The following is a 25,175-nucleotide window of genomic DNA, read 5'->3' on the forward strand; positions in this document are numbered from 1 at the left end:
CTAAGCTGTAGGAATTTCGTCAAACAATTGCCACTAGAGTTGTTTCTTTTAACACATTAATACTGTTCAATCTATAAGATAGTTTCTATATAAATCAACTAGGGAATGGATATAACAAACAATATTCTCAATACTAATAAGCTGGTTCATCAGAGATTGGTCACAGAACAGATGTTTGGTAATCACTACTCTCCTAGATTGCAAATAAATTTCTAGTACAACTTCTTATCATCTAATGAAAATGCAAAGACAGTACAGAAAACATACCCGTGGATTATGAGGAATTCGACCAGAGCTGGAGATGCCAGTGATTTCACTTCCTGCTCTCGCTCACACTCCTAACTGGTCACGGGGGACTATAGGCCGAGTCAGTATTTGGCATTGATCAGGTCTGCACTCTCATACGTTGCTGAAGGCACAACTTTGATATGGGCGAGTCTACAGTCTTGCCCAAGTTGCTACTGAGGATGGAAAATGAAGTTAACTCCAGACTCTTGTAATCAGGCAACTACCCTTATTCCTTATACTCCTTACGCGCTAGAAAAAAAAAACACCTGTTCACCTATGAAAATGACGACTTCCAACTACCTGACTCACTGCTGAAAACGCATGACCACTTCCATTCGTGTTATATTCAAAGGTATTGACGCTGAGTTTGGCAAATATTCAGGTTGCGACTGCTGTTTTCCTTCCTCACTTCACGTTTCCGCACCAAAACTCATTCCAAATGACATGGCGTTGATATCCCTGGCATGATTGTTCCACTATCTGCCGTCACCAAAACTTTCTATACACTAGTCAATGATCTGTTTACTAGACGTGGAAAGAGACAAGCATGGTTTCAACAAACTTGACCCCGACTGTAACTAGACCTGTGTAGATACATTGCCGTGGTGTGAGGTTAACTTGCTGGTATGTGGCCGCATAGGTATATCTAGCACCCGTTAACATTGCCCGAGTTCTCTTAAAATAATACCCTTGACTTCCTGTAACCTTCTTCCCTCCAATAATGGCAATGTCTGCTGGGAATGGACATATGTCTGTCAGTGTTTGACGCCCAACAATGCTTAATGATGTTGAACAAATTAGTTTATATCAGTCGGGTTCCTTCCAGATGTAATAACACGTGAATACTTTGCTGGTTATGTTTCTCTGAAATGTAGATTGGGAAGAATCCAGTTGTTGCTTTCTCAAACCAATGACAATAATCCTGCTATCATATAAACTTGACTGCCTGTAGCAAATCCAATTGTGTTCAAAAACTCCAAATGTAAAAACGATGAAACTTACTTCCTGCCTGAATTGGAAAGCTCGCTATTTGCCAATTTTGCCCAAAACCATACAACTGCAACTTTGGAAAGAAGCATGGGGTAACGTCCAACTCCATAATGTTTTAGACTTGAGGGTTTTCATCCTCAAAGCCTCAAACCAGTCACATCAAAGGAACCAGAACTTAGAATATTTGTTCTCATAAATTTCTTGTGTATTTCCACAGGATGGCAGGATTCTTGGCTCTGATACCACTGTAATATCCCCTTCTGGATATTTTCTCAAAAACCCATGATATTAAGTGCAGATTTAAAACCGAATAGAAAACCAACACTTGATACAATTTCTAGAACTTAATAGATTTATAACCAACAGATTTCAATACAAGAAAACTCAAAAAAGTTCGTTTATTTCCTCCAATATTTAGAAATACATATATGCACCAGGAATTAATAAAATGATCCGCCCAAAATATGTTACTGTATTATACAACAGCAATACAATAACATGCAACAATCCAAGTAATCCAATCTTATACACAAAAATAACAGTCAGATTGGAAATATAAATAAAACCTGTAAGAAGGCTAGGTTTGCATCCAACCTTCAAATGTTTCTTCAAGGGTTTGCGTCCTAGAAGAAATAACCAGCAACTATTTCGAGCTCCTAGATTAATATTTTGTCTTCAATATTATATCTTCATATATCCTCCCATGTAGAGTCTATTGTACCTTTATCACTTTCCCAAAGTGATGCACGCATTTTTAAGCAATGTGGGATAAAGCAACTTTCCTTTAGTCACTTAAATGAACATAGTAGTTTTAAAATAAAGTGACAAGTTAAATGAACTTTTAAAGTCACTTAGTTAGTAAACCATATAATCGTTAGGCATTAAAATAACTGACCAAACGGACTCAGATAAGCGCGTGCAATAGGTCGTTGGAAAGCTCTCGGCGAGACGTTTCGAACCCAACATTGAGATATCACGAATACTGAGCTTTGTTTACTTACTAAAAATAGTAAGCATCTGGACAACCTGCCAAAACTGCTCTGATGGGTTTGGAACTGGAAATATCTAGGCCAAATCTAGAATTGAACCCTGTAAAGAACCTTTTCGCCCCCGAAACCTAGGCGAAGTGAGTTGGCCATACAAAATTATAATGTCCTAGAAAAAGGGGACATTACAATGTCCTCGTAATTCTTTATAAGGAACACATTCGTTCCTCTGTTAATCAATCAATCATCCGGAAATCTGTTAATCTGCCAATTCTTGAATCTTGTAACATGGTATCAGAGCCAATACTACAATTTTTTTTGAAAAATCTATATTTTCTTTTGAAATTATTTGCTCAAATTTTTCAAATTTATTTCTAAGCTTTTCTCTACAACCGTTTAGGGTTTGCGCTTTTGTGAGAACTTCATTGCTAATCGCACTGCAAATCGTTTTTCTTTATAACCATTCTAGGGTTTTTCGATGAGAATGTTTGCATTGCAAATCGCGACTTCTAAAATCGTACCAATTATTGCTCGTGTTTTCTGCTGGTATGGGGTCTTGGTTTAAGCTACACATTGTGAGTCTTTGGTGATCATGACTCCTCTGTTCATGACCAAACATCAACAAAAATCGCGAGTTTGTTTTAGTGACATTTTTTGCTGAATCGAGTGCCATTTTTTGCAGACATTTTTCTCCAAATGCGCGCCCATTACACCATTCTTTGGTGTTAAGTCTGCCCTCTTCAGTAACATCCGTCCATGTACATCCATTCCTGAAGAGAGCCCGATATTTATTTACTAGAAAACGACTTTTTCCCTACAACTTTGACTGCCATGGTTGCGAACTGGATTTTCTACTCGAAACCCTAATTTTTGGGGTCGGAATTTTCTTTTGGTTGTAGATTCTTGGTAGGTTTTTCAAGAGCTCAACTAGGTTGTCGTCCGTTTTTTCTGGGTGCCTCATTTTTCGTGTCTCAATTTTTGAGCCAACGGATTTAGAAACTGACAGAAAATTCCTTTTGGGTTTTTCGAGCTCTCTTCTGGGTCACTCTCTGATTCTTTTGAGTCTTCTGGAATTTGCCTTGAAATCTGTGCCTATTGAATTTTAGTCTTGAAGTTTGTACTTGAATTCTTCGAAATGGCATCTTTGACTAATTTGATGTTGGAGGCCAGTCTATGATTCAATGGCCACAATTATAACCACTGGAAGCAGCGCATGTTAACCATCTTTGAGTATTGTCATTTGGATGAGCTTGTTCTAGGCACAAAGACTCGTTCGACCTTCTTCCCAGCCAACAACACAAATCTGTTGAGCTTCCTAATTAAGGCGAAGTTGCATTTTTCGCCTTCTGAATCTATTTCTATTTTTTTTGGGTTTGTTGATTTTCTCCTCAAAAATCATTTCATGTTGTTTGTAATACGCAAGGTTGCGTGAGATTCTGGATTTTACCGTTTTTTCCACAAAAACGAAGTTTTGTAATCTATTTTGAGTTAAAGCACTCTTTTGGCAAAGCTTCTTGGTTTCAACATTCTGTAGATCCAGGGAGAGTCTCAGTTATCCTAGAATGTTCCAACATTCGTACGTTGACCATTAAGGGAGGGTATTAAGATAATATCTTATACTTTCTATAATGGTCAACTACTTGTCTATAGTCCGTCTTTCAGTCTAGATAGGAATGTTTCCTATCCTGTCTCTTTTGTCTTTAGTCCAAATAGGAATGTTTCCTATCCCGTTTTCAATTTTGTTTCTAATTCCGTCTTCAGTCTACGTTGTTAACATCCTTGTAATTCTTTATAAGGAACACATTCGTTCCTCTGTTAATCAATCAATCCTCGGGAAATCCGTTAATCTGCCAATTCTTGAATCTTGTAACTATTCTTTTGAGTATTCCATTGAAGCAGTGGTCTGCTTTTATTGGATTAGTTGCACTAGCAAAATTTGTCTATTTTACTTGTTTGTAATCTCAAAATTGGGTAATCTAAGAGAGGCTTCTTATATGAGCTTGCTTGTGTTGAGTTTTGTTCTTCTAATAATACTGTCCTATTTACTTTTAAGGATTGCTTTTCCTTGGATTTTGTTTGAGATTAGTTTAAAGTATTTATATCTTGCTTTATCATCTTTTCTATTTACTAGTGGATGAAATTGAAATTGATATGCATTCTGTAAAAAATGAAAATGAAATCTACATTTAATTTTTTATTCATTTGACTTGTTTAGGTTCTCAATTCATACTTTAGCTGTTAAGCTGTTATTACTCTGATTATCTTCATGAAAACTATTTTCAGTGCAGATGCTGATACACGTCTTGCAAGGAGAATAAGGCGTGATACAGTTGAGAGAAATCGTGATGTAGGATCAGTCCTTGAGCAGGTAAGTATTTCATTTTCCATGGGGTCTTTCTTGTCTTACTACCCCTGTAAAGTTAAAAATCATACCTAATATTCTTATTTTGGTTTTCTACTGGTTATTTATACTTTTCAAACCTTGTTGGGATCCCGAATTGTCATTTACCCTGGAAAATTATTAGTTTTTTCAATTATGCCTTGTGCTTTTGTGGATTTTGTTCTTATTTGTACACACCATAGTGTAAATAAGGGACTACAAGATGCTAAAAGTATCATTCTATTGGTGGTTTACAGTATTCCAAATTTGTGAAGCCAGCATATGATGAGTTTATATTGCCATCGAAGAAGTATGCAGATATTATCATTCCTCGCGGAGGAGATAACCATGTTGCTATTGATTTGATAGTGCAACATATTCGAACAAAGCTTGGTGAACATGATTTGTGTAAAATATATCCCAATCTCTATGTTATTAACTCAACGTTTCAGGTAAACTGTTTAAGTTGCATATCCTTTTCATAGTTATTGTTGTTTGGATGCTATTCACTTTTCAATCGTCTTCAGTATGAAATTTGAAAACATATGAAGTAGTTATAAATTAGTCAAGAAAAATTGAGGATAAAAAATTCGGATTGGTGGTTGTCACATTCTTAAATGTTTTATAATGAGTTAATGTCAAGGACATAACACTATTGCTCTTAGAATATCTCTTAGATTTTGGATATGATGGGATTAATGATTGTATCTTTGATTCACAGATAAAAGGAATGCATACATTGATACGTGATATTAAAACTACCAAGCATGATTTTGTATTCTATGCAGATAGGCTGATTCGTTTGGTAATCCTACTTTCAATATCTTCATTGTTAAAGAAACTCAAAACATTTTTATTCATGTTGGGATTGTGCTTGAAGTTTATAAGATTATCTATCTCATTAATTTAAAATCCCTTGCAGGTTGTTGAACATGGTCTTGGTCATCTTCCATTTACAGAAAAGCAGGTGATCACTCCTACTGGTAAGATCATAACAGCCCATATTGTTTAATTCTCAAATTCTTCAAAAGTATAATGTGATTCTATTTGCACTAAAATCATGTACTTCATTGCTAAAAAATAATATGCTTATTAATGGACCCAAGGTGAGTTGTCAAGGTGTGTTAGAACAAACATCATATCTGATGCTTACAAGAAAAACATAGTAAACATTTGTGTTGTACTTAGCCTTTTTTTTCTTAACCTTATCCAAGGTCATATATGTGGGGCATCATACGGCTTAAACGTGACATTATGTCCACTTCTTATTTTATAAAATGTGTGACTCAACATATTAAATTTGTGTTTTGACAACAAATAGATGGAGTGCAAAAATTTCCACCACCACTATTTTTTTTGTTAGTTGCTTAACCTCCTTAATGAAATTAACAATAAGCATCTCATCAATCTTCCTATTCACTTTCAAGTGGTGAACATATTGAAGGCAGAAATACCGAGGGGGAGGGGATGAATCAGTATTTCAAAATTTTGCTATAGTAGAGACCAAATTGAACTCACACAAAAAGTAAACAACGACACGAGAAATCTTATCACATGGAAGACCCTTAAGGGTAAAAAACCACAGTACACTAAGATAAAAAATGGGCTCCAACTCAGTACAAGAGAGTGCTACAACTCTCACAACATGAATAACTAGAGTTAGGCTTCAACTTGTCTATGAGCTTCAACTTTAGCATTCAAATGGCTACAACCATGAAACAAAAGCTCTTAGTGCGGAATCAATCTAATCATCTCTACTTCACAAGAGTAAAATGAAAGAGGATCTCAGAGACTACAAAACCAGTAAATGCAGATATAACATTCCTCACAGTATGTTCTGAATGCTTCTTCCCGTTCATGCCACTGCCAAACACACCAGTTTAGTTCTGAAGGTTTCTTCCAGTTCGTGATTGTTCCTTGTCAGTTTAATTTGCTAACACGCCACTATATCCGCTGAAGAAAAAAAACCTAAACTCATTTGCAGCATCTCTATCCAGCACAACTGTTAAATATAGATCAGATTTGTATGTAGAAGGAATTTTATTTTAAGCTCAGATCTATGTATGTATCTTCAATGTTGGTGGTATATTTCTTCACAATATCACAATGTTGATTCGTAGAATCTTAAATACTAATCACTATTTAATATCAATTGATTCTAATATTTGTGCAGATATAAATCTGAGAGATCTAATCTCAATATCAATCTCCTATAATTCTATATGTAGACTGATGTAATATGTCTTAATGAATACCAATGTCTGAGTTAATCATACTCAATTAGATTACTCTCAATTTGAATAGTTCTTATTGCTTAGATCAATCTGCTGGTATTGATCTCTTATTGAAACCCAATCTCTTTATTAATGAGGCTATTTGAGATAGTCTGAATCGCTGTAATGATGCTTTTTGCACTTATGTTTTCTGTACACTAACAAGATCTTGAGGAGCCTTCATATTTGTATGTTGTGAGGAGACATGTCTCCCAGAGAGGCACACCTTTACGTGGAACATGTTCCATGTAGAGACGCGTTCTCACCAAATCATGTTCGGCTTGTTTAATGATTTTGTTTCATACTATAATATACAATGATCATTTAGTAATGAGATTGATTGAGTTTGCCATGTTATACGGAATTAATATCGATACTCAATATCAACCTTAATCATGATTAATATTACTAACCATAATCATGTATACATATTTAATAGTATATATATATATATATATATATATATATTATTAAATATATATACATGATCACTAATTTATAATCATGCTTCATTAATTTATGATTAACATAATCAAAGAAAATAATCAGATCAGTATCTTGTGTGGGATAGATATCAAATGCTGAAGGCCGATAAGCCAATCGAGCATTTGATTCATCAGTTAGAATAATCTAACCTAAGCTACAATACATTAGTACTCTCTCTTAGCTAGGGAGGATTAATTCTATTCCAGAAGTGAAACACAATATATCCATTTATTTTGTAGAGCAAAGGTATCACATTACTATGATATTTGGAGTGGTGGCACGTAGATGAATATCAAGTCACATGATATTCACCATGAAAGATTCTTCTATATATTACGATAATAGATATAGTTTCTATTATCTCTGTTTAGTATCTAATGGTTATCTATTGTAATGTTTTGTAAATATTAGAATGTTTCTAATATTTAGTTTCCTGTTTCTAGAATAGAATTTTTCTATTCTTTACGATTGTTTCTTAAGGAATCATCATTCAGTCTCTTGTATAAATTGATATCTTGATCATTGTTAATAACAAACAAATATTTTCCAATTACTTCGTAATATGATATCAGCGCCAATACTCTAAATTTTTTCGAAAATAAATATAAATTCTTGGTTGAAATTATCAGCCTTATATTTTTGAAATCATTTACATGCATATTTGCTTCCAACTCTCTCTATAATCCAACTAGCGTTTCCGTTCTGAGAGATGAATCCGTCGACTTCTGGTTCGGTTCTACAACCCATTTCTGTCCAGATTCGTCTGTTTTTCTGCACATTTTTGTCATTTTTTGTGTTTTTTTTGTAGTAGGGCCATTTTGTTCAAAACTCTAATTTTCGGGTTCAGAAAAAATTTCTAATTTTTGATTCATGGTGGATTTTTTGAGAGCTCAACTGGGTTGTCCTCAGATTTTTCTGGGCGCCTCGATTTTTGTTCCTCGATTTTCAAGCCAGCCAATCCAAAAATTGACAACATATTTTTTTTGGGGTTTTCAAGCTCTCTTCTAGGTCACCCTTTAAATTTTTCGGGTCTCTACTTTTTGAGGGTTGCATGTACATGCATGTTGTTTGCATGCGCTACTTTACCATGCAAAATCTCGTGTTTTGCCTCCCTTAAGAATTCTGGTGGGTTTTCATAATTTTTTCCCTAAATAAAAAATTTTCTGATGGGTTTTCATATTTTTTTCCTGAAGTATTTTATACTAGTTTCTATAAATTTTTCCCTTAAAAATTTCTGATTTTGTAATTCACAAAGTTGTGTGGGATTCCTCTGTTGGGTTTGTAATTTTTTCCTCAAAAATTATCTGTTGGGTTTTACGAATTTTCTTAAAAAAAATGAAGCTTTGTATTGTCAGGTTTCGATTGATTTTTCACCTCAAAAATCATGTTGGGTTTTGATTGATTTTCACCTCAAAAATCATGTTGGGTTTTGATTTATTTTTCACCTCAAAAATTATGTTGGGTTTTGATTGATTTTTCATCTCAAAAATCATGGCTTTTTGTGATTTGCTTTGGAGCATTATGCTCATCTGCAAAGTTTTGGAGCATTATCCAAAGTACTATCAAACAAGTTTGGTCACATGAAGGTTGAATGTTAGAAGCGCTTAGCTGGCCAATCTAAGCAATCAGGTTTGCAACCCAAAGCGAATAGTGCAGAGCCCCTTGAGCAGACAAAATCTGCCTTTTACACCTTTTGACAGCTTCATGCTCCGGATAGATTAACCATTAAGGGAGGGTATTAAGATAATAGCTAGTTTCTATTATCTCTATTTAGTATCTAATGGTTATCTATTGTAATCTTCTATAAGTATTAGAATGTTTTTAATATTTAGTTTTCTGTTTCTAGAATTGAGTGTTTCTATTCTTTACGATTGTTTCTTAAGGAAACATTGTTCTGTCTCTTGTATAAATTGATCTTTTGATCACTGTTAATAACAAACAAATATTTTCCAATTACTTCATAATACCATAACTATGGTATGTGCACTGGCATCACGTCACATGATACCTACCATATGGATATCAGATCATAGCATATCCACGGATATTAAGTCACATAAGTATCTCAATAATGTCATTATGGTTTATCCATATCAAGTCTCATGATATCCATCATAAGGTCTTAAGCGATATTAACTATCATGACATGTCCATAGACATTAAGTCTCATGATATTTATAATTGTAAAGTCGTCACCTTACAATATCAGCAAGGTACAAGTTTTCATTCAAGGATGTTGACAGGGGCCCATGCAGTCATGAAGTCGCACACATAACAATAAAAGAGTTTACACATTAAACATCTTTAGAAATATTAGTACAATGGATTTAAATAATTGAGACTAAATCTCAAATTAAGTTACATTTTCAACCATACTAAGTTTATTCAGAAAGTATTCAATCTGTCTTGGAGAGAGGCTTGGTGAGAATATTTGCTCTCTGTTCACTTGTACTAACACATTTCAACTAAATCACATTCTTTTCTACCATGTCTCTATTATAGTGATAATTGATCTCTATATGCCTTGATTTATCATGGGACAATAGATTCATTGACAACTTTATCCATCTTTGGTTGTCACAATGGATTATAGTAGGATCCAAGGATTGACCAAACAATTCTACAAGAAGTTTCCTTAGCCAAACAACTTCTGTAGCTCCCATGGAGGCTGCAATGCACTCAACCTCTATGAAACTTTGTGCAATTAAGGATTGTTTCTTACTAATCCAGGAGATCATAGCTGATCCTAAATTGAAGAAACACCCTGATGTGCTCTTCCTATCAACCACACTTCTAGCCCAATTTGAATCGGTGTATCCATGTAGACCTAGGTCTTATTGCATTTAAGACCATATACAATAGTGCTACACAAGTATCTTAGAATGTGCTTTGGTGCAACAAGATGTATCTCCTTTGGTTCACACATAAATTGACTAAGTGAATTTACCGCATAACAAATGTCTGGTCTAGTGTTGACCAAATACATCAAGGACCCAATTATCTTCTTGTATAGAGTGGGATTTGCAAATTCTGAGTCTATTGCTACTTTCTTTAACTTGAGCAAGTTTGTTTCAATAATGTACTTTCCTTGATATAATGTGATACCATCAACCCGCTGCCATATTTATAAATTGAGAAAATAATGTAAAGGGCCCAGATCCTTTATTTCGAACTCCAAGTGTAGAACTTGGTTACATTTGGTAATTAGGTGATCCCCTGCAATCAATAAGTCATCAACATGTAGAATAAGAATCAACATTTCACCATTAATTACCTTGAAGTTTAGATTTAGATCTGTAACATTCTTGGAGATATTCATGCCCAAAAGATATCAATCTATCCTTTCATACTAGGCTTGAGGGGCCTGTTTAAGCCCATATAGAGCCTTCTTTAATCCGTAAACATGTGAACTATTTTCAGGTATAACAAATCCTTTGGGTTGCTCTAGGTATATTTTCTCTCCTATTATGCCATTAAGAAAAGCAGTCTTCACAACAATTTGGTGAATCTCCCATCCTTTTTGAAGCGATAATAACAATCATAGCCCTACTAGAGGAGTATCTAGCATTGAAGAAAATGTCTCTTCATAATCAATTCGTTACTTTTGAGAAAAACCTTTGGCAACAAATCTTGCTTTATATTTTTCAGTACTTCATTTGCAACATGTTTGATTTTGGAATAGATTAATATTCATTTGTCATAGTATCTTGCCAAAAATTAGAAGGTTCTGATTTTATAATTTCATTAATAAAGACAACATAGTTGGAGTATCTATGGGGTCTTTTTTTTTCTCGGAAAGTTCCTTTTAGAGCTGTATAATTCTCAGACTTTTGAATCATTTTTGTTGCCCATAGAGGCCTTTTCCAATTCACATAGTGTTTCTAGCTTCATTGGCAAAATCCATGGGTTCACTTTGATTTGTATTTCCGATCACTTTGAGTCTCCCTCTGAATCTCAGGAGCATGATCCTCTTCCCTATTTTGAGGAGTCTCCTGATCTATCTCATGAATTCTTTTGGATCTTCTAAAAGCAACATCTTCTTCAAAGATAACATCCCTAGTTAGTTCAATTAATCTTTGTCTAGGTGTTACTTGTACTTTGCCTTGGATTTTAATTTTTTTTTGTTGAATGCAAAAGACACTCAAAGGAGTCTCGAACCTTGAACTTGAACTTTCTTGGTTCATGGTTCAAAGGTTCAAAGCTGTCGTCAGTAAATATGGTATTAGGATGTATGCCGTTAGTATCAAGATGCATGTCGTCAGTATCAAGATGCATGTCGTCGATATCGGCCAACAAGGTGTGTATTGGGATGTATGTCGTCGATATCAGGAAGGTTCTTATTATGTAGCCGACGTGTTGTATGTGGCTGACGGACCCCTTCGGGAAGGTTCCTCGGGATGTATATATACACCCTCCGGGTAATCATTGTAATCATCATCATGAGCATAATGTAATATCTTTGGCATATGCAAATAATATAAGAAGTTCTGCTATTTTGATCCATTGTCTGTATGCATTGATTTCTTTACCCAGTACGGTAAACATTTGGCGCCGTTGCCCATGAATCTGGAAGGAGGGAGGAATGAAGATTAATGCCAAATCAGCTTAACAAGGATCAAAATAAAATAAAGGGAAAAGATGGAATACGTACTGTGCAAGAACATTTAATCTTGGCACAACAAGCCGAACGCAGAAAGAGGTTCCAGAAGATTGCCGACGGACACAGAAGCGCGGAGGAATTGTTGAGGAGACTCGACAGTGGGTGGAGTTGGTGGAAGAAGCAAGGGAGGAGTTTTTGAATTTGTATTCACCTAGGGAAGGGAATCCAGACGAAAGAGAATTGACTCGCACGGCTCAGAGTGTCGAGGGAGCAAGAGCGTGGAGTGAACTCTTCGTCCATGATACACTTCCAGAATGGACAAATTCGCTTAACGGAGACCCTTCTTCACCAAAAAGCACAGCTGCCGGGATACAAAGCATTGGTGTAGGAGTGCAAACCGTTGGTATCGGGATACCAAGTGTCGGTGTCGGGATACAAAGTGTTCATGCCGGAATGGCAGGATCGAAGGAAAAGTTGCCTAAATTTGATGGTGATGGAGCAACTGATTTGATCCGACATTGTAAAACATGCGAAACGATTTGGAGAGCGAATGGCATAATAGATACAAATGAATGGGTTCAGCAATTTTCGGCCACCCTACGGGGTGTTGCAATTGATTGGTTCGCCGATGCGGATCTCCAAAAATTAACCACTTGGGACAACCTTAAGGAGTTTACTGCCGAATTTCAACTGCTCCGCGACGACAATGAAATCGTAGCTGAAATATACAACACAAAACAGGGGAAGAATGAAACAGTCTGAGTCTATGCCAGGAAGTTGAAGGACTTGATCAACAATCAACAAAATGGAGAATAAGTCGGCTGATGGGTTACAGAAAAGATGGTTCATTGAAGGCCTACACTTGAAGTTGCGAAAGAAGATGAAGATCGTGCCGCCATCGTCATACACTGAAGCGTACAATCGGGCAATGAACCTGGAAAGTGAGCAGAAGACGAAAAAGAAGAAGAGTAGCTCGTCGGATTCAGATGACGACACATCTTCAGCAGAGGAAAGCAGTGATGATGAAAAGGGCAGCAAGAAGGTTCACACCCTCCAAAAGGACATGATTTAGATGATGAAAGAGTTCAAGAACATGCAGAAGGAGACCAAGGGAAACGAGCTATGGTGCGCCGAGTGTAAGAAAGAAGGCCATACGAAGGGATCCTGCCCGAAAGATCAATTTTGGGAGATTTTCCAGATCATGGGACATTCGACAAAGGAATACCCTTTCAACCTAAAAACAAGAGCACCGCAGCAAGTGTTCTTGGCAGAGGAGGCGTCCACGTCAGGAGGGAGCAGGAACACCAGTATGGAGGGTGCCATGTCGGGAGGATACAAAAATAATTGGCACGGTCAAACCAACAACAACGACGACAACAACAATAATGGTAGCAGGAGTCGAATTCAGTATGATGCGAACGACCGGCCGATAGTTCAATGCCATGCATGCAATTTGTGGGGCCACTTCGCCCGTGAGTGTACAAAAACAAACACACCAAAATTATTATGCAGATGGTGCGGACCCGACGATCATGACGATGCTAAGTGCTTGAAGTCGGGAGTAAACTTGATCACCGTGGGGACGGATAAAGAGGAAGTTCAGGTTCAAAATCAGCCGTGTAAGACAAGGAGCTTCCTGCAGAGACAGATAAAGTCTGCCACCTGTCCGCGGAACATAAACATCCGCGGGGAGCTATAAGAGCTTCCATGGAAAAAGCTAAAGTCTGCCACCCGTCTGCAGAACATAGACATCCGCGGAAGAGAGGCACTCGGTGGAGTAACTCCGCGGGGGAAAAGAAGTAGCTCTCGGGGACAACTAAGGATGTCCGCCGAAAAAATAACCGCGGGCACTAAAAAGAGTCTGTGGAAAAGACCCCGTGCCTTCCAATTTTAAGGTTATGGAATTTAAGATGATTCCCATAACGCTTTATTAAATTATTCCTTAATAATTTGTCACAAAAGAATTTGATATGGACTCGAAGACTAAAAATAAAAGAGACAAATAATTATATCTAGGGAGAAATCTTCTTCTTTCAAGCATTCTAAAGTTTACGATGCATAATTTTTTAATTTAATTTAATTTAATTTAATTTTTAATTTTTTTTTGCTCGCATGTGCCAAAGACATTACATTATGCTCATGATGATGATTACAATGATTACTCGGTGGGTGTATATTTACATCCCAAGGAACCTTCCCGAAGGGGTCCGTCGGCCACATACAACATGTGGGCTACATAATAAGAACCTTCTCGATACCGATGAGAACCTTCCTGATACCGACGACATACATCCCAATACACACCTTGTCGGCCGATACTGACGACATACATCCTGATACAGACACCATACATCCTGGTACTGACGGCATGCATCCTGATACTGACTGCATACATCCTAATACTGATGGTATACATCCTGATACCATATTTATTGACGACATCAACCCCCCCAAAAGAAAGTCGTCTTCGAACGACCACACAACAAAACTCAAACAAACAACTAACTACATTTATTCATAAAAACAACATAGACATAGACATCATGAACCAGAAGGCTATGTCTCAGACCGTGAAGACTGGTTGCGCCGAAGCTAATACACTTGTTCTGTCCGAACCTTCAAATCAGCTCTGATTTGAGAGTTCTCCTCCACCACTTCCTTCAACATCAATGCAACCTCCTGGCACTTAACTTCCTTCTGATCATGAGCCCTCTTCGCTGAGTCCTTCTCCTGAAGAGCTTCTGTCAACCGTTGTTCCACTGTTGCTAGTTGTTGTTTTGCCTGCTACCTCCCTTGTGCACTTTCCTTGAGTTGTGCTAACAAGGCTGTCCGCTCTGCTTCCCATGCAAACTGTTGGGTGGCAAGTTGGTCGGCCATTTCCTCTCGACCCTTCTCGGCTGTCTCCTGAGCTTCCTATCCAGCCTCTGGCCATCTTCTCTCTGTAAGCACCAACTCTGCCAGGGACTTGCTCTGCTTTGTGATGACAGCAAGACGAGAATGAACATCCTTATCCTTCTCCTCCGCTACTGGTAGAGGGTCTGTCACCTGCACCCCTTTATCTACTTTCTCTACTGCTGTTGTTGTTGCACTGTGATCCTCCACCCCCAGTACATAGATATTGCATGCCTATAGCAGGTCCAAGTCTCATCAACTAGTCAGACTTCACACGATTGATAACCGCAACGACTGGGGGTCTAGGGGGTAGTGCCCCCGCGGGGTCCTAGGGCAGCGCCCCAGGCGCATTCCCTATCGCGATACAAATGCATCCAATATCCTTCCATAAAATCGCCATACGGATGCATCAGATATCTCTTAATAGAATCCTCGTACGGACGCATCAACAAAAGCCACCCCTTGCTTCATGTTAGGTTGTTCTAGCTTGCTTTAGCTTACGCCAAATGCGAACGTCGAACATGAACCATTGAACCGCTTGGTTCAAGGTTCAAAGTTCAATGGTTCATCCCTGTGTGTCTTTGCATGACCAACATGAATTTTCGTGATCGCTAGTGGACCTTGATGCTCTTTAATGAAGTTGAACTTCATACCTAGTGTCTTTTTGGTTCAAGTTCAAAAGTTCAATTTGGTAAAATTCAGTCAAAGTCATTATGAGTCGGGTCTGTTGAGTGCCATGTCCAAATATGATTGGAGAATTGAACTTGAACTCTGAACCAATTATTTCATACTTCAAAGGTTTGAAGTTCAGAAGCTTATAGCTGGCCGCCCATAGATATGTGGCATTACAAAAATATTCAATCCCTTTCGAAAAAGGTGAAAGGACATGTATTAAATGGTGATTGAAAAATGTGACGATGGAATGAGATTTGGTACTTGTGAAGGTAAACTCACTCATTAAAGATTATGACACCTTGTCAAATTGGTACTTTCCCCTATCATTCAACAAGAATGTTATCCAGACCTGAGCTATCATAAATCCCTTTTCTGTTAAAATTGCCATGGTTGTATGAATGAGGTAAGCTCACTGTGTCTTCTTGGAAAAGGAAGTGGTGAAGTAGTGTTTACATTTGAAGATTTTCGTAGATTTGAACACAATGAGTCTGTTTCTCTTACCCAAATCCTCTGTTTTTTGCTTTCTCCTTTTGTAGTTAGAAATTCGTTTGGTTTCTTTTCCCATACCCCTTATCATTGATGTGAAACTAAAACCTACAATTCCCCCATGGCTGCCTCTTGTCCCAAATTGCCCAAGGACAAAAACCTAAGCCCTTGTTGAGTTTCTTGCTAGAATTAGGGGATACCGCACTGGTTGATGAAGAAATTAAGAAGTAGTGTCTAGGTTTAAGGAAACCCATCCCGGGTCTATAGCTGAAAAGGTATCTGCAAGTGGGTTAGTACAAAATGGTGGGTTTCCTGAAGGTATTCTGTGTCCGAAATTGGTTCTAGAATGTAGGCATAAATATGACGCCATTGGGAGATGTATCCGAACTTTCTGTGATGAGGTTCTGGTGTATGTGAACCGCGTCACTGTCATGGGAGCCTTAAGAATTCTGCCTTAAGAGGTGTATGAGGATTGGACAATAAGCCTATCATTTTCCCAGTTCACTACAAATGTTAAAGACTTCAAAAGTGCCAGAACTACTTGCTAAAGCTAGAAAAAGGTGGCTCTCGCCTGCCACGACCTTTAATCAGAGAGCACATGATTCTAGAAGTCAGGGATATTATGCTTTTCTTGAACAAAGTAAAGGGGAATCAACATGGTTTTCTAGGGGAAAACTGGTTGTATTTCTTCATTCAAACTATTTTGGGGGAGGGTAAGTACATTTACTAGGGAGAGATTATTATAGGCAACCTTCACAAGGGGCTTTCACAGGTATTTGGAATTGGCAGTTTTTACATGTCATCTTATCTATTTTACATTCTAGCCTGTTGTAGAGAGTGGGAGGGCTTACCTCACCAAGTCTTGGTTCATAACATGACTATCTATGATTATTATCCTCTGTTGCAAAGGAAAATAAACCCTGAATATTTTTGGAGGGTACATGACACATTTCTGGCTAGACTAGTTTTCGAACTACAGGGGAAGGAGAATAGAAGGTTATCTGAAGAAGTTGTTTAGCTAATTACAATTTATGACAGTTTCTTCGTCTAGTCCTAAGTTCACATATTTAAGGGTTGGTGGATTTTGGGGGAAACCATTGAAGTTGCCTAGGTACTGTTTAGACAGGTATGTGCTAATTTAGATATGTCGACAAAAATTTTAAAATCAAGAGAGGTTTTGGATTTGTCTTCCCTATTGAATTAATTCACTATCGCTGCAAGGAATGCTTTTAAACTGGATTTTGAATTAAAAACTATGAACTTGAAGCCCTACTTAGCCCACCCTAAGTTTGATAGTAAAGGCATTGCCCAATCTCAATTTGAACTAGATCCCTCACTTGTCCATGAACCTTAGATAGAAGATTATTGGGCAAATTGCGAGGATGACTTCAAAGTAAGAAAGAGGTGGTGGTCTAGATTTACTTTGAAACAAATTATAGAGTTCCAAGTTACCAATGGTGATTTCTGTGATTGAAGAGGTTGAGGATGAAGAAGTGGTGGATCCAAAATTTGTGGAACAGGTTTATTGGGGCAAGCTAGAGGAAGATGACCTCCATGCAAGAACTCTTTCTGTCATTAATAGGACCGAGGAATGATTTAAAGATAAAAGGGAATTGAAATTGAAGGGAACATATTAGACCCCTTGTATAGATTCAACTAGTTCTAGTTCAGCATTACCTCCCTTCCATATTGATGAAATCATAGCATGTCCCTCTGCAGGTAATCAAGAACCTGAACGTGAAGCTGAATCCCCTGTGCAAAAACCAGTTCAGGTTCAAGTTCAACCTTCACCGCAGATTATTTGTTCACGGAGCCAAAGGACGAAGGTGCAAGAAATAGTTATGGTGGACTTGGACAAGGAACAAGGTGAAGGTGAACCAGTAGCAGAATCTATAACCTGCAATTGCAATCCGAAAATAAGAAGATATCTAACAATCTAACAATAAATTTAATTTACATTCACATGGTATCAGAGCCTTGTTAAGGAAGATCTAAATTAAATTTAAGATATCAGATTGCTTACCTTGATATTGCAGTCACATTAAATTCTTCAAAATGTCAAACATGATCAAATTTGAGGACCAACTTGAAGGTGCAAATAACTTCACATCATGGAAGTTAAGAATTACAATGATACTAAAAGAGAATAAGTTAGATTCATTTGTGAAAAATAAGAACACAAAACCTGAGATTGAACCAGAAAAATGTCTCACATTTGAAATAAATAACATTGGCATAACCCTTGCACTAAAGAGGCAAATTAATTGCATAAGCATGAACAAAGGAGAATCCATCAACACATACTTTATGAGAATAACTAAGCTAAGGGATCAATTGTCAACTTTTGGATATGAAATTGATAGCAAGGATTTAACACTAATAGTTTTATGTGGCCTACCATATTCATGGGAGTCATTCGTTCAAGGAACTAGTTCAAGATCAAAACTTTCAAAATTTGATCGGTTAAGATCTGACTGCCTACGAGAAGATGCTCGACAAATATCAGAAGGAAATAATGAAAAACCTATAGATGAGGATATTAATGTCCTAAGCACTAATTCTTATGAGAAAGGTAAGAAGAAGAATTTCAAAAGAAAAATAAATTTTTATGGAAAGGGTTCGTCCAAGTAGAGGAAAGATGTTTCTCAAGTTCAATGTTTTAGATGTGATCAATATGGATACTATGCTCTCGAGTGCCTTGACTAAGAAAAAGAAACAAGCATCATTTGCTAAGGTTGGAAAAACTAATACAAAATACGATTCTGAGAAATTTGTCTTCTACTTAGCATTATCAAATCATGTATCAAATAAATTCAACACTTGGGTGATTGATAGTGGGTGATCAAAGCACATCACAGGATTCAGAGAACACCTAGACACTATGATGGAAGAAATGATGAAGAAGTAACTATTGGTGATGATTCTGCACATCCAGAAAAAGGGGTGGGAACTTGCACCATCAAATTGGAATCAAGTGTCTCTGTCCAACTTACTTATGTACTATTTATACTTGGAATTAAGAGAAATCTAGTATCCGTCTCTGCCCTAGAAGACAATGCATATAGGGTCACATTCATGGATGGGAAATTTTGCCATGGCCAAAAAACTCTACATATGAGAAAGCTAAAACTGTAGGTATAAGGCAAGGTTATCGATACAAATTTTGCACGTAGACAAATCAAGCCCTCATCCATGAGATTTTTGACTCAAATGAGATCCGGCATCGAAGGTTAGGACATTCACTTTCGCACCCTAACCTCCATGGAAAAATTGGTAACAGGACTATCTAAACTAAATCAAACTCATAGTGAGACATGCAAATGGTGTGCCTTAGGGAAAAACACTAAGGGAATTTTAAGAAATAGCTTGAGCAGAACCTAAAATATATTAGAATTAGTCTACTCTGACTTATGTGGACCCATGTCTATTCTCTCCATGGGAGGATTCCTCTATTATGTAATTTTTGTAGATGACTTCTCCAAAAAGACCTGGATCTATTTCCTCAAGTCTAAAGAGTTAGAAGAGATCCTTAAGGTTCAAAGAGTTCAAAGCCCTAATAGAAAACTATTCTGGAAAGAAAATTAAAACACCAAGAACAGACAATGGGAAAGAACACACCTCAAAAGCTTTCAAGGAATTTTGTGTTAATGCTGGGATTAAGAGTGAGTTTACTATATACCCTACAATCCTCAACAAAATGGGGTTGCTAAGAGGAAAAATATAATTATTGTAGAGGCTGCAAAATCAATTATGTGTGGCAAAACATAGATACCTCATTTTGGGCAGAAGTATCTAGAACAACTGTTTACATCCAAAACAAATGTCTCCACTCATACCTTGATAACAAAACTCCTGAAGAGACTCTTACTGGTAGAAAACCCGACATAAGCCACCTAATAATATTTGGTAGTCTTGTTTATATCCATGTGCATAAAGAGAAGAGAACAAAATTAGAGCCTTCTGGAAGGAAATTAATTTTTGTAGGCTATAGTGAAACCTCAAAAGCTTACAGGATATACATTACTTGGACAAAGACAAATAAAACTGAGCAGATTTGTCATTTTTGAGGAAGGCATTGCCTTCAAAAAGAAATGAGCTCTAATGAGTTAGAAATTCAAGATTCACCTAAAATATATGAAGGAGGACCATACTCCCGAGTTCCAGAGGGAATATCCAGAAGAAACCACAATTGAAAACCAAGTTGCTCCTGAGAATCAGAGGGAGTATCACGGGGGAGATCAAAATAACAACAAGAAAAGACCACATTGAGCTAGAAAAATGATTGAAGAAGCTGAAAACTTTGCAACACCCAAAGGAACTTTTAGAGAATGTTATGTTGCCTTAATGAGTGAAATCATGAGTATTACAATAATAGATAAGTCGTCTATTATTAGTTAATGGTTATCTCATATAAATATCTTAAGCTTTAGTTTTCTTTCATTTTTTGCATTCTCTAGAATTGAATGTTTCTATTCTTTACAATTGTTTCCTAAGGAAACATCGTCTCATTCTTTTGTATATATTGACCTTTCGGTCTTTGTTAATATCAAGCAAGTATTTTACCAATTACTTTGTAATATGGTATTAGAGCCAATACTTGAATTTTTTTGAAAAATATATAATTTCATTTGAATTTATTTGCTAAAATTTTTTGAACTAATTTCTAAGGTTTTTCTCAAACAGCCCGTCTAGGGTTATTGTTTTTTTGAGAAATTCATCTGTGAAAAATTGCAGTTTCGGCTAGGTTTTTTCTTCTAAGAATTGCGGGGAGATTTTGGAGTTTTTACATGCAGGGTCTGCAAATTGCGGGTAGTTTCTTGGTGTTTTTTCCACAAACCCTACTGCGGCTTATTCTGTAAATCATGAGCTTTGTTTCAGTTTGTAACTCGCGTCTTCAAATTGATATCAGGGCACGTCTCTGCTGCTTACGTTTTTCTTCCAACTCACGGCACTGCTGCTTGTGTTTTGGCTTTGTGCGACTCGCATCTGCAATACGGGTTGTCTTTTATTGCCGTGTGATCTGTATCCAAAAAATGAAAAATGACTCTGAGTTTTACAAACACCCCTGCTCCAGCCACGTCTATCCTTATTTGGAAGGACCTCAGTGTTTTCCAGCACCATCTCAGTCTGTCATCGTGCTCTGGGAAGCAAATCAAACATTTTGTTTTCAAGAAAACTGCCTTTTTTTTGCAAATTCGACTCTCCAATCCGACGGCTAAGGTTTTGCTTGAAACCCTAATTTTTGGGGTCAGAAATTTTTTTAATTGCAGATTCTTGATGGGTTTTTAGAGAGCTCAACTGGGTTGTCTGTTTTTCTAGGTGCCTCGTTTTTCATGCCTCAATTTTCGAGCCAGCGGATCCAGAAACCGACAATAGATTCCTTTTGTGTTTTTTGAGTTCTCTTGTGGGTCACTCTTTGATTCTTCTGGGTCTTCCGTATTTTTGCCTCGAAGAACGTGTCTTCACAGATTTTCACAAATTTTCATTGAAAAACGTGCCATGGCATATTTGACAAATATTTTGCTCGAGTATAATTCCAAATTCAATGGTCGCAATTATGGAACTTGGAAGCAGCGCATCATCGCAATTTTTGAATATCGAAACACCGATCAACTTGTTCTGGGTGTTACAAAGCGTCTGACTTCTCCGGGTCCTGATCAAGATACATGGGATCTGAATAATCGAGAGGCAGTGATGCTTTTCAAATTATCTGTGGCTGATGACTAGCTTTCTCAGATTCCATTCGACACGACAGCTGCCGAAATCTGGACACATCTCAAAGGTCTTCATGAGACTTCTGACAAGAGTAGAGCCTTCTTTTTGAAAAACACTCTATTTTATGGATGAGCGCACCTTGCTCCAAGCACACCTGAATCAGATTCAGGAAATCCGTGATCAGTTACTTGCCATCAGTCGCAAGATGGAGGAAGAGGATATTGTGGTTATCACTCTTCGGAGTTTACGAAAATCCTATGAGCATTTTATCGAGACTCTCAACATCACATCTACTGGTGTTGATCTGAAGTTCACTGATCTCTGCACACTTCTGCTTCAGCAAGATAGGTGGAAACAACAGTTCTGTAGCAGCTCCAGTTTCACCTCCACAGAGCAAGCCTTTGTTGCGAAATCCTTTTAGAATGATAAGGGCAAGTTTCAGCAACCATCTCAGTAGAAGTCTTCTACTCTAGCTTCAGATGGTTCCTGAAAGTTCAATGCAACTACTGCCACAAGTTTGGTCACATGAAGGTTAAATGTCGGAAATGCTTAGCTGCATAGTCTAAGCAGTCAAGTTCGCAACCTAAAGCGAACAGTGCAGGGCACACTAAGCAGGTAGTATCTACCTTTTAAGTCTTCATGGCTAAAAAACTTGTAGATTATGTGAAGTCATCTGCCTGGTACACTAATTCAGGTGCCTCTCGTCATTTTACTCACTGCTGAGACTGGTTTACTGACTACCAGCCTTATTCAAACTCTGTTATTTTTGGTGGTGGAGAAGAGTACACGGTTGTCGGTAAAGGTAACATTTAGATTCAGTTTGTTGGGAGGAATCTCATATTCCTTGATGTGTACTACGTTCCAAGGATGGAACTAAATCTACTCTCAGTAAGTGAGTTTTTGCAACATTATCCACACTTGGCAGTCACCTTCAGTTCACATCAGTGCACCATCACTAATCGGACGACCAAGTCTACTGTTGCATTAGGTCTTGAGGATCATGGTCTTTTAAGACTTACTGATTCTGGTGATTCTTTGGACTTAGCTATGGCTGCTCGGCGATCTTCTGTCAGCACAATTTGGCATCGGTGATATGGGCACTTAAATGTGCATTATCTCTCATAGCTTGCTCGGGATGAGCTTGTTCTTGGCTTGCCAGAGATTCAAACTCAACACCTTGGAGTTTGTGACGCATGCCAGGCTGGGAAGCAACATTGCGCACTTTTCACCAGTGGCAATTCTTGGTGAGCTTCTCAAGTACTTCAGCTTGTTCACGCTGATATTTGCGGTCCTATGGCCACTCCTCCTATTCTTGGGTCCAGGTATTTTCTGTTGTTTGTTGATGATTTTAGTAGAAAAATATGGGTGTATTTCTTTAAAAAGAAATCATATGCATTTACTGTATTTCAGAAGTTTAAACCCTTAGTTGAAAAAGAGTCTGGAAAATCTATTATTACTCTTAGATCAGACAACGGGGGGGGGGGGGGATTTTGTTCTAATGCTTTCTTCAGCTTCTTGGATACACATGGCATCAAACGCCAGTTAACCACACCCCACACGCCACAACAAAACAATGTAGTTGAACATCGGAACAGGACAATCACCGAGATGGCTTGTTCCATGCTCGAACATAGACATGTTCCAAAGCAATTTTGGGCAGAAGCAATTAACATTGTAGTTTATCTATTGAACCAGTCACCCACTGTGGCGGTCAAAGGTAAAACTCCGAAAGAGGCCTGGTCAGGTCGTAAGCCCAAAATCAGTCACCTGAAGGTTTTTGGCTGCCTTGCTTTTGTTTGGATCCTTGATGCGTCACGCACCAAGTTGGATGCCAAGAGTCAGAAACTCATGCTTGCTGAATATATCAGTTTTTACAAAGCCTACCACTTGATCAATGTTGAGACATCTCGTCTCATCTACAGTCGTGATGTAGTCTTTGATGAGCAGCGAGGACCTTTTATGCCTGTTTCTCCTGTTCTTGATCCAGCAGACTAGCCTATGCAGGCTCATGATTTGGGAGTTTTTTGCTTTCATTAGGTCCTTCTGATGGGAGGGCTCTAGTAGCTCCTGCAGCTCCAGTTATTCCAGTGATACTTGTACAGACACCTCTAGCTTCTCTTGTAGGATAACCTTGCTTTGTAGATGCTTCACCTGAGTTCGATCCAGCTTCTTTCGATGAGGATCCTGCTGATCAAGCATCTCCTAGTACTACTGTTGGTCATTCTCCTATCCAGCCTAAGCGGTGGGCTAAGACACTTGCTGATCTTCGTGACGATGAGCTCATTGATGGGAGAACTGCTCAGGAAAAAAACAAAACTACAGATTCTGTTAACTTTTGTATTATGGCTAACATTCATAGTGTGTTTGAACCTCAAACATATTCCGAGGCTAAAGGAATTCCAGAGTGGGAATAGGCCATGACATTTGAACACCAGAGCCTGCTAAAGAACAACACTTGGGTCCTTTCTGATCTTCCATGAGGGAAGCAACCCATTGGTTGTAAATGGGTCTACAAAATCAAATACAAATCAGATGATACTTTGGACAAGTACAAAGCTCGTTTAGTGGCAAAAGGCTTTTCTCAGCGTTAGGGCATTGATTATGAGGAGACCTTTGCTCCTACTGCAAAGATGAGCACCATCAAATTAGTCCTAAGCGTGGCAGCATAGTTTGGCTGGAAGGTCCATTAGATGGACGTCAAGAGTGCTTTCCTGAATGGTGATCTCCATGAAGAGGTCTACATGACGCAACCTCTTGGTTTAAAGGTTGTTGGTAAAGACCATCAGGTTCTCTGGTTGGTTAAAGCTCTCTATGGCTTGAAGCAGGCGCCTCGGGCATGGTACATCAAGATTGATAAGTACCTCAGTGATCAAGGTTTCAAGAAGAGTTCTTCAGACTCAAATCTGTACATCAAGACTACTGACAGTGACATCATCCTTCTGGTTATCTATGTGGATGATTTGATCATCACTGGTAGTTCGACATCTTTGATTCAGGGAATCAAATAGAACTTATGCCAGTCTTTTGATATGACTAACCTTGGGCTCATGCCTAGGTGTTGAAGTTTGGCAACGGTCTTCTGGTATATTCATCTCTCAGTCCAAATATGCCAGGGCCCTATTAGACAAATTCCGAATGTAGGATTGCAAACCTGTATCTACATCTATGGAGAAAGGTCTCAAGTTATCATCAAAGTCTGATTCTCCTTCCGTTGATGATACTACATATAGGCAACTAGTAGGCAACCTCATCTACCTCTCTGCTACTAGGCCTGATATTAGCTTCGCAGTCAGCTATATTTCACGCTTTATGACAGCTCCTAAGGCTGATCATTGGATGGCAGCAAAGTGTGCTTTGTTATGTAAAGGGCACTTCAGATTATGGACTTCTGTACTCTCGAAGTT

The 25,175-nt window shown here is 37.9% G+C and overlaps 1 protein-coding gene across 3 annotated transcripts in view; it reads left to right on the forward strand.

The window, feature by feature from the left end:
• The window catches only part of LOC149580545 (uridine kinase-like protein 3), a 124,979-nt gene that overhangs the window by 64,629 nt on the left and 35,175 nt on the right, over nucleotides 1-25,175 (forward strand). For all 3 annotated transcript variants that reach the window (XM_089791796.1, XM_089791811.1, XM_089791804.1), the window contains exons 7-10: nucleotides 4,553-4,632; nucleotides 4,902-5,096; nucleotides 5,366-5,449; nucleotides 5,567-5,627. In XM_089791796.1, the coding sequence (XP_089647922.1) occupies nucleotides 4,553-4,632; nucleotides 4,902-5,096; nucleotides 5,366-5,449; nucleotides 5,567-5,627 (420 nt within the window). The remainder of the gene's footprint in view (nucleotides 1-4,552; nucleotides 4,633-4,901; nucleotides 5,097-5,365; nucleotides 5,450-5,566; nucleotides 5,628-25,175) is intronic.

The sequence above is a fragment of the Cupressus sempervirens genome, chromosome 1 (assembly GCF_028749045.1).
Source record: "Cupressus sempervirens isolate cs-2001-9-10 chromosome 1, ASM2874904v1, whole genome shotgun sequence".
Classification (NCBI taxonomy): Eukaryota; Viridiplantae; Streptophyta; class Pinopsida; order Cupressales; family Cupressaceae; genus Cupressus; species Cupressus sempervirens.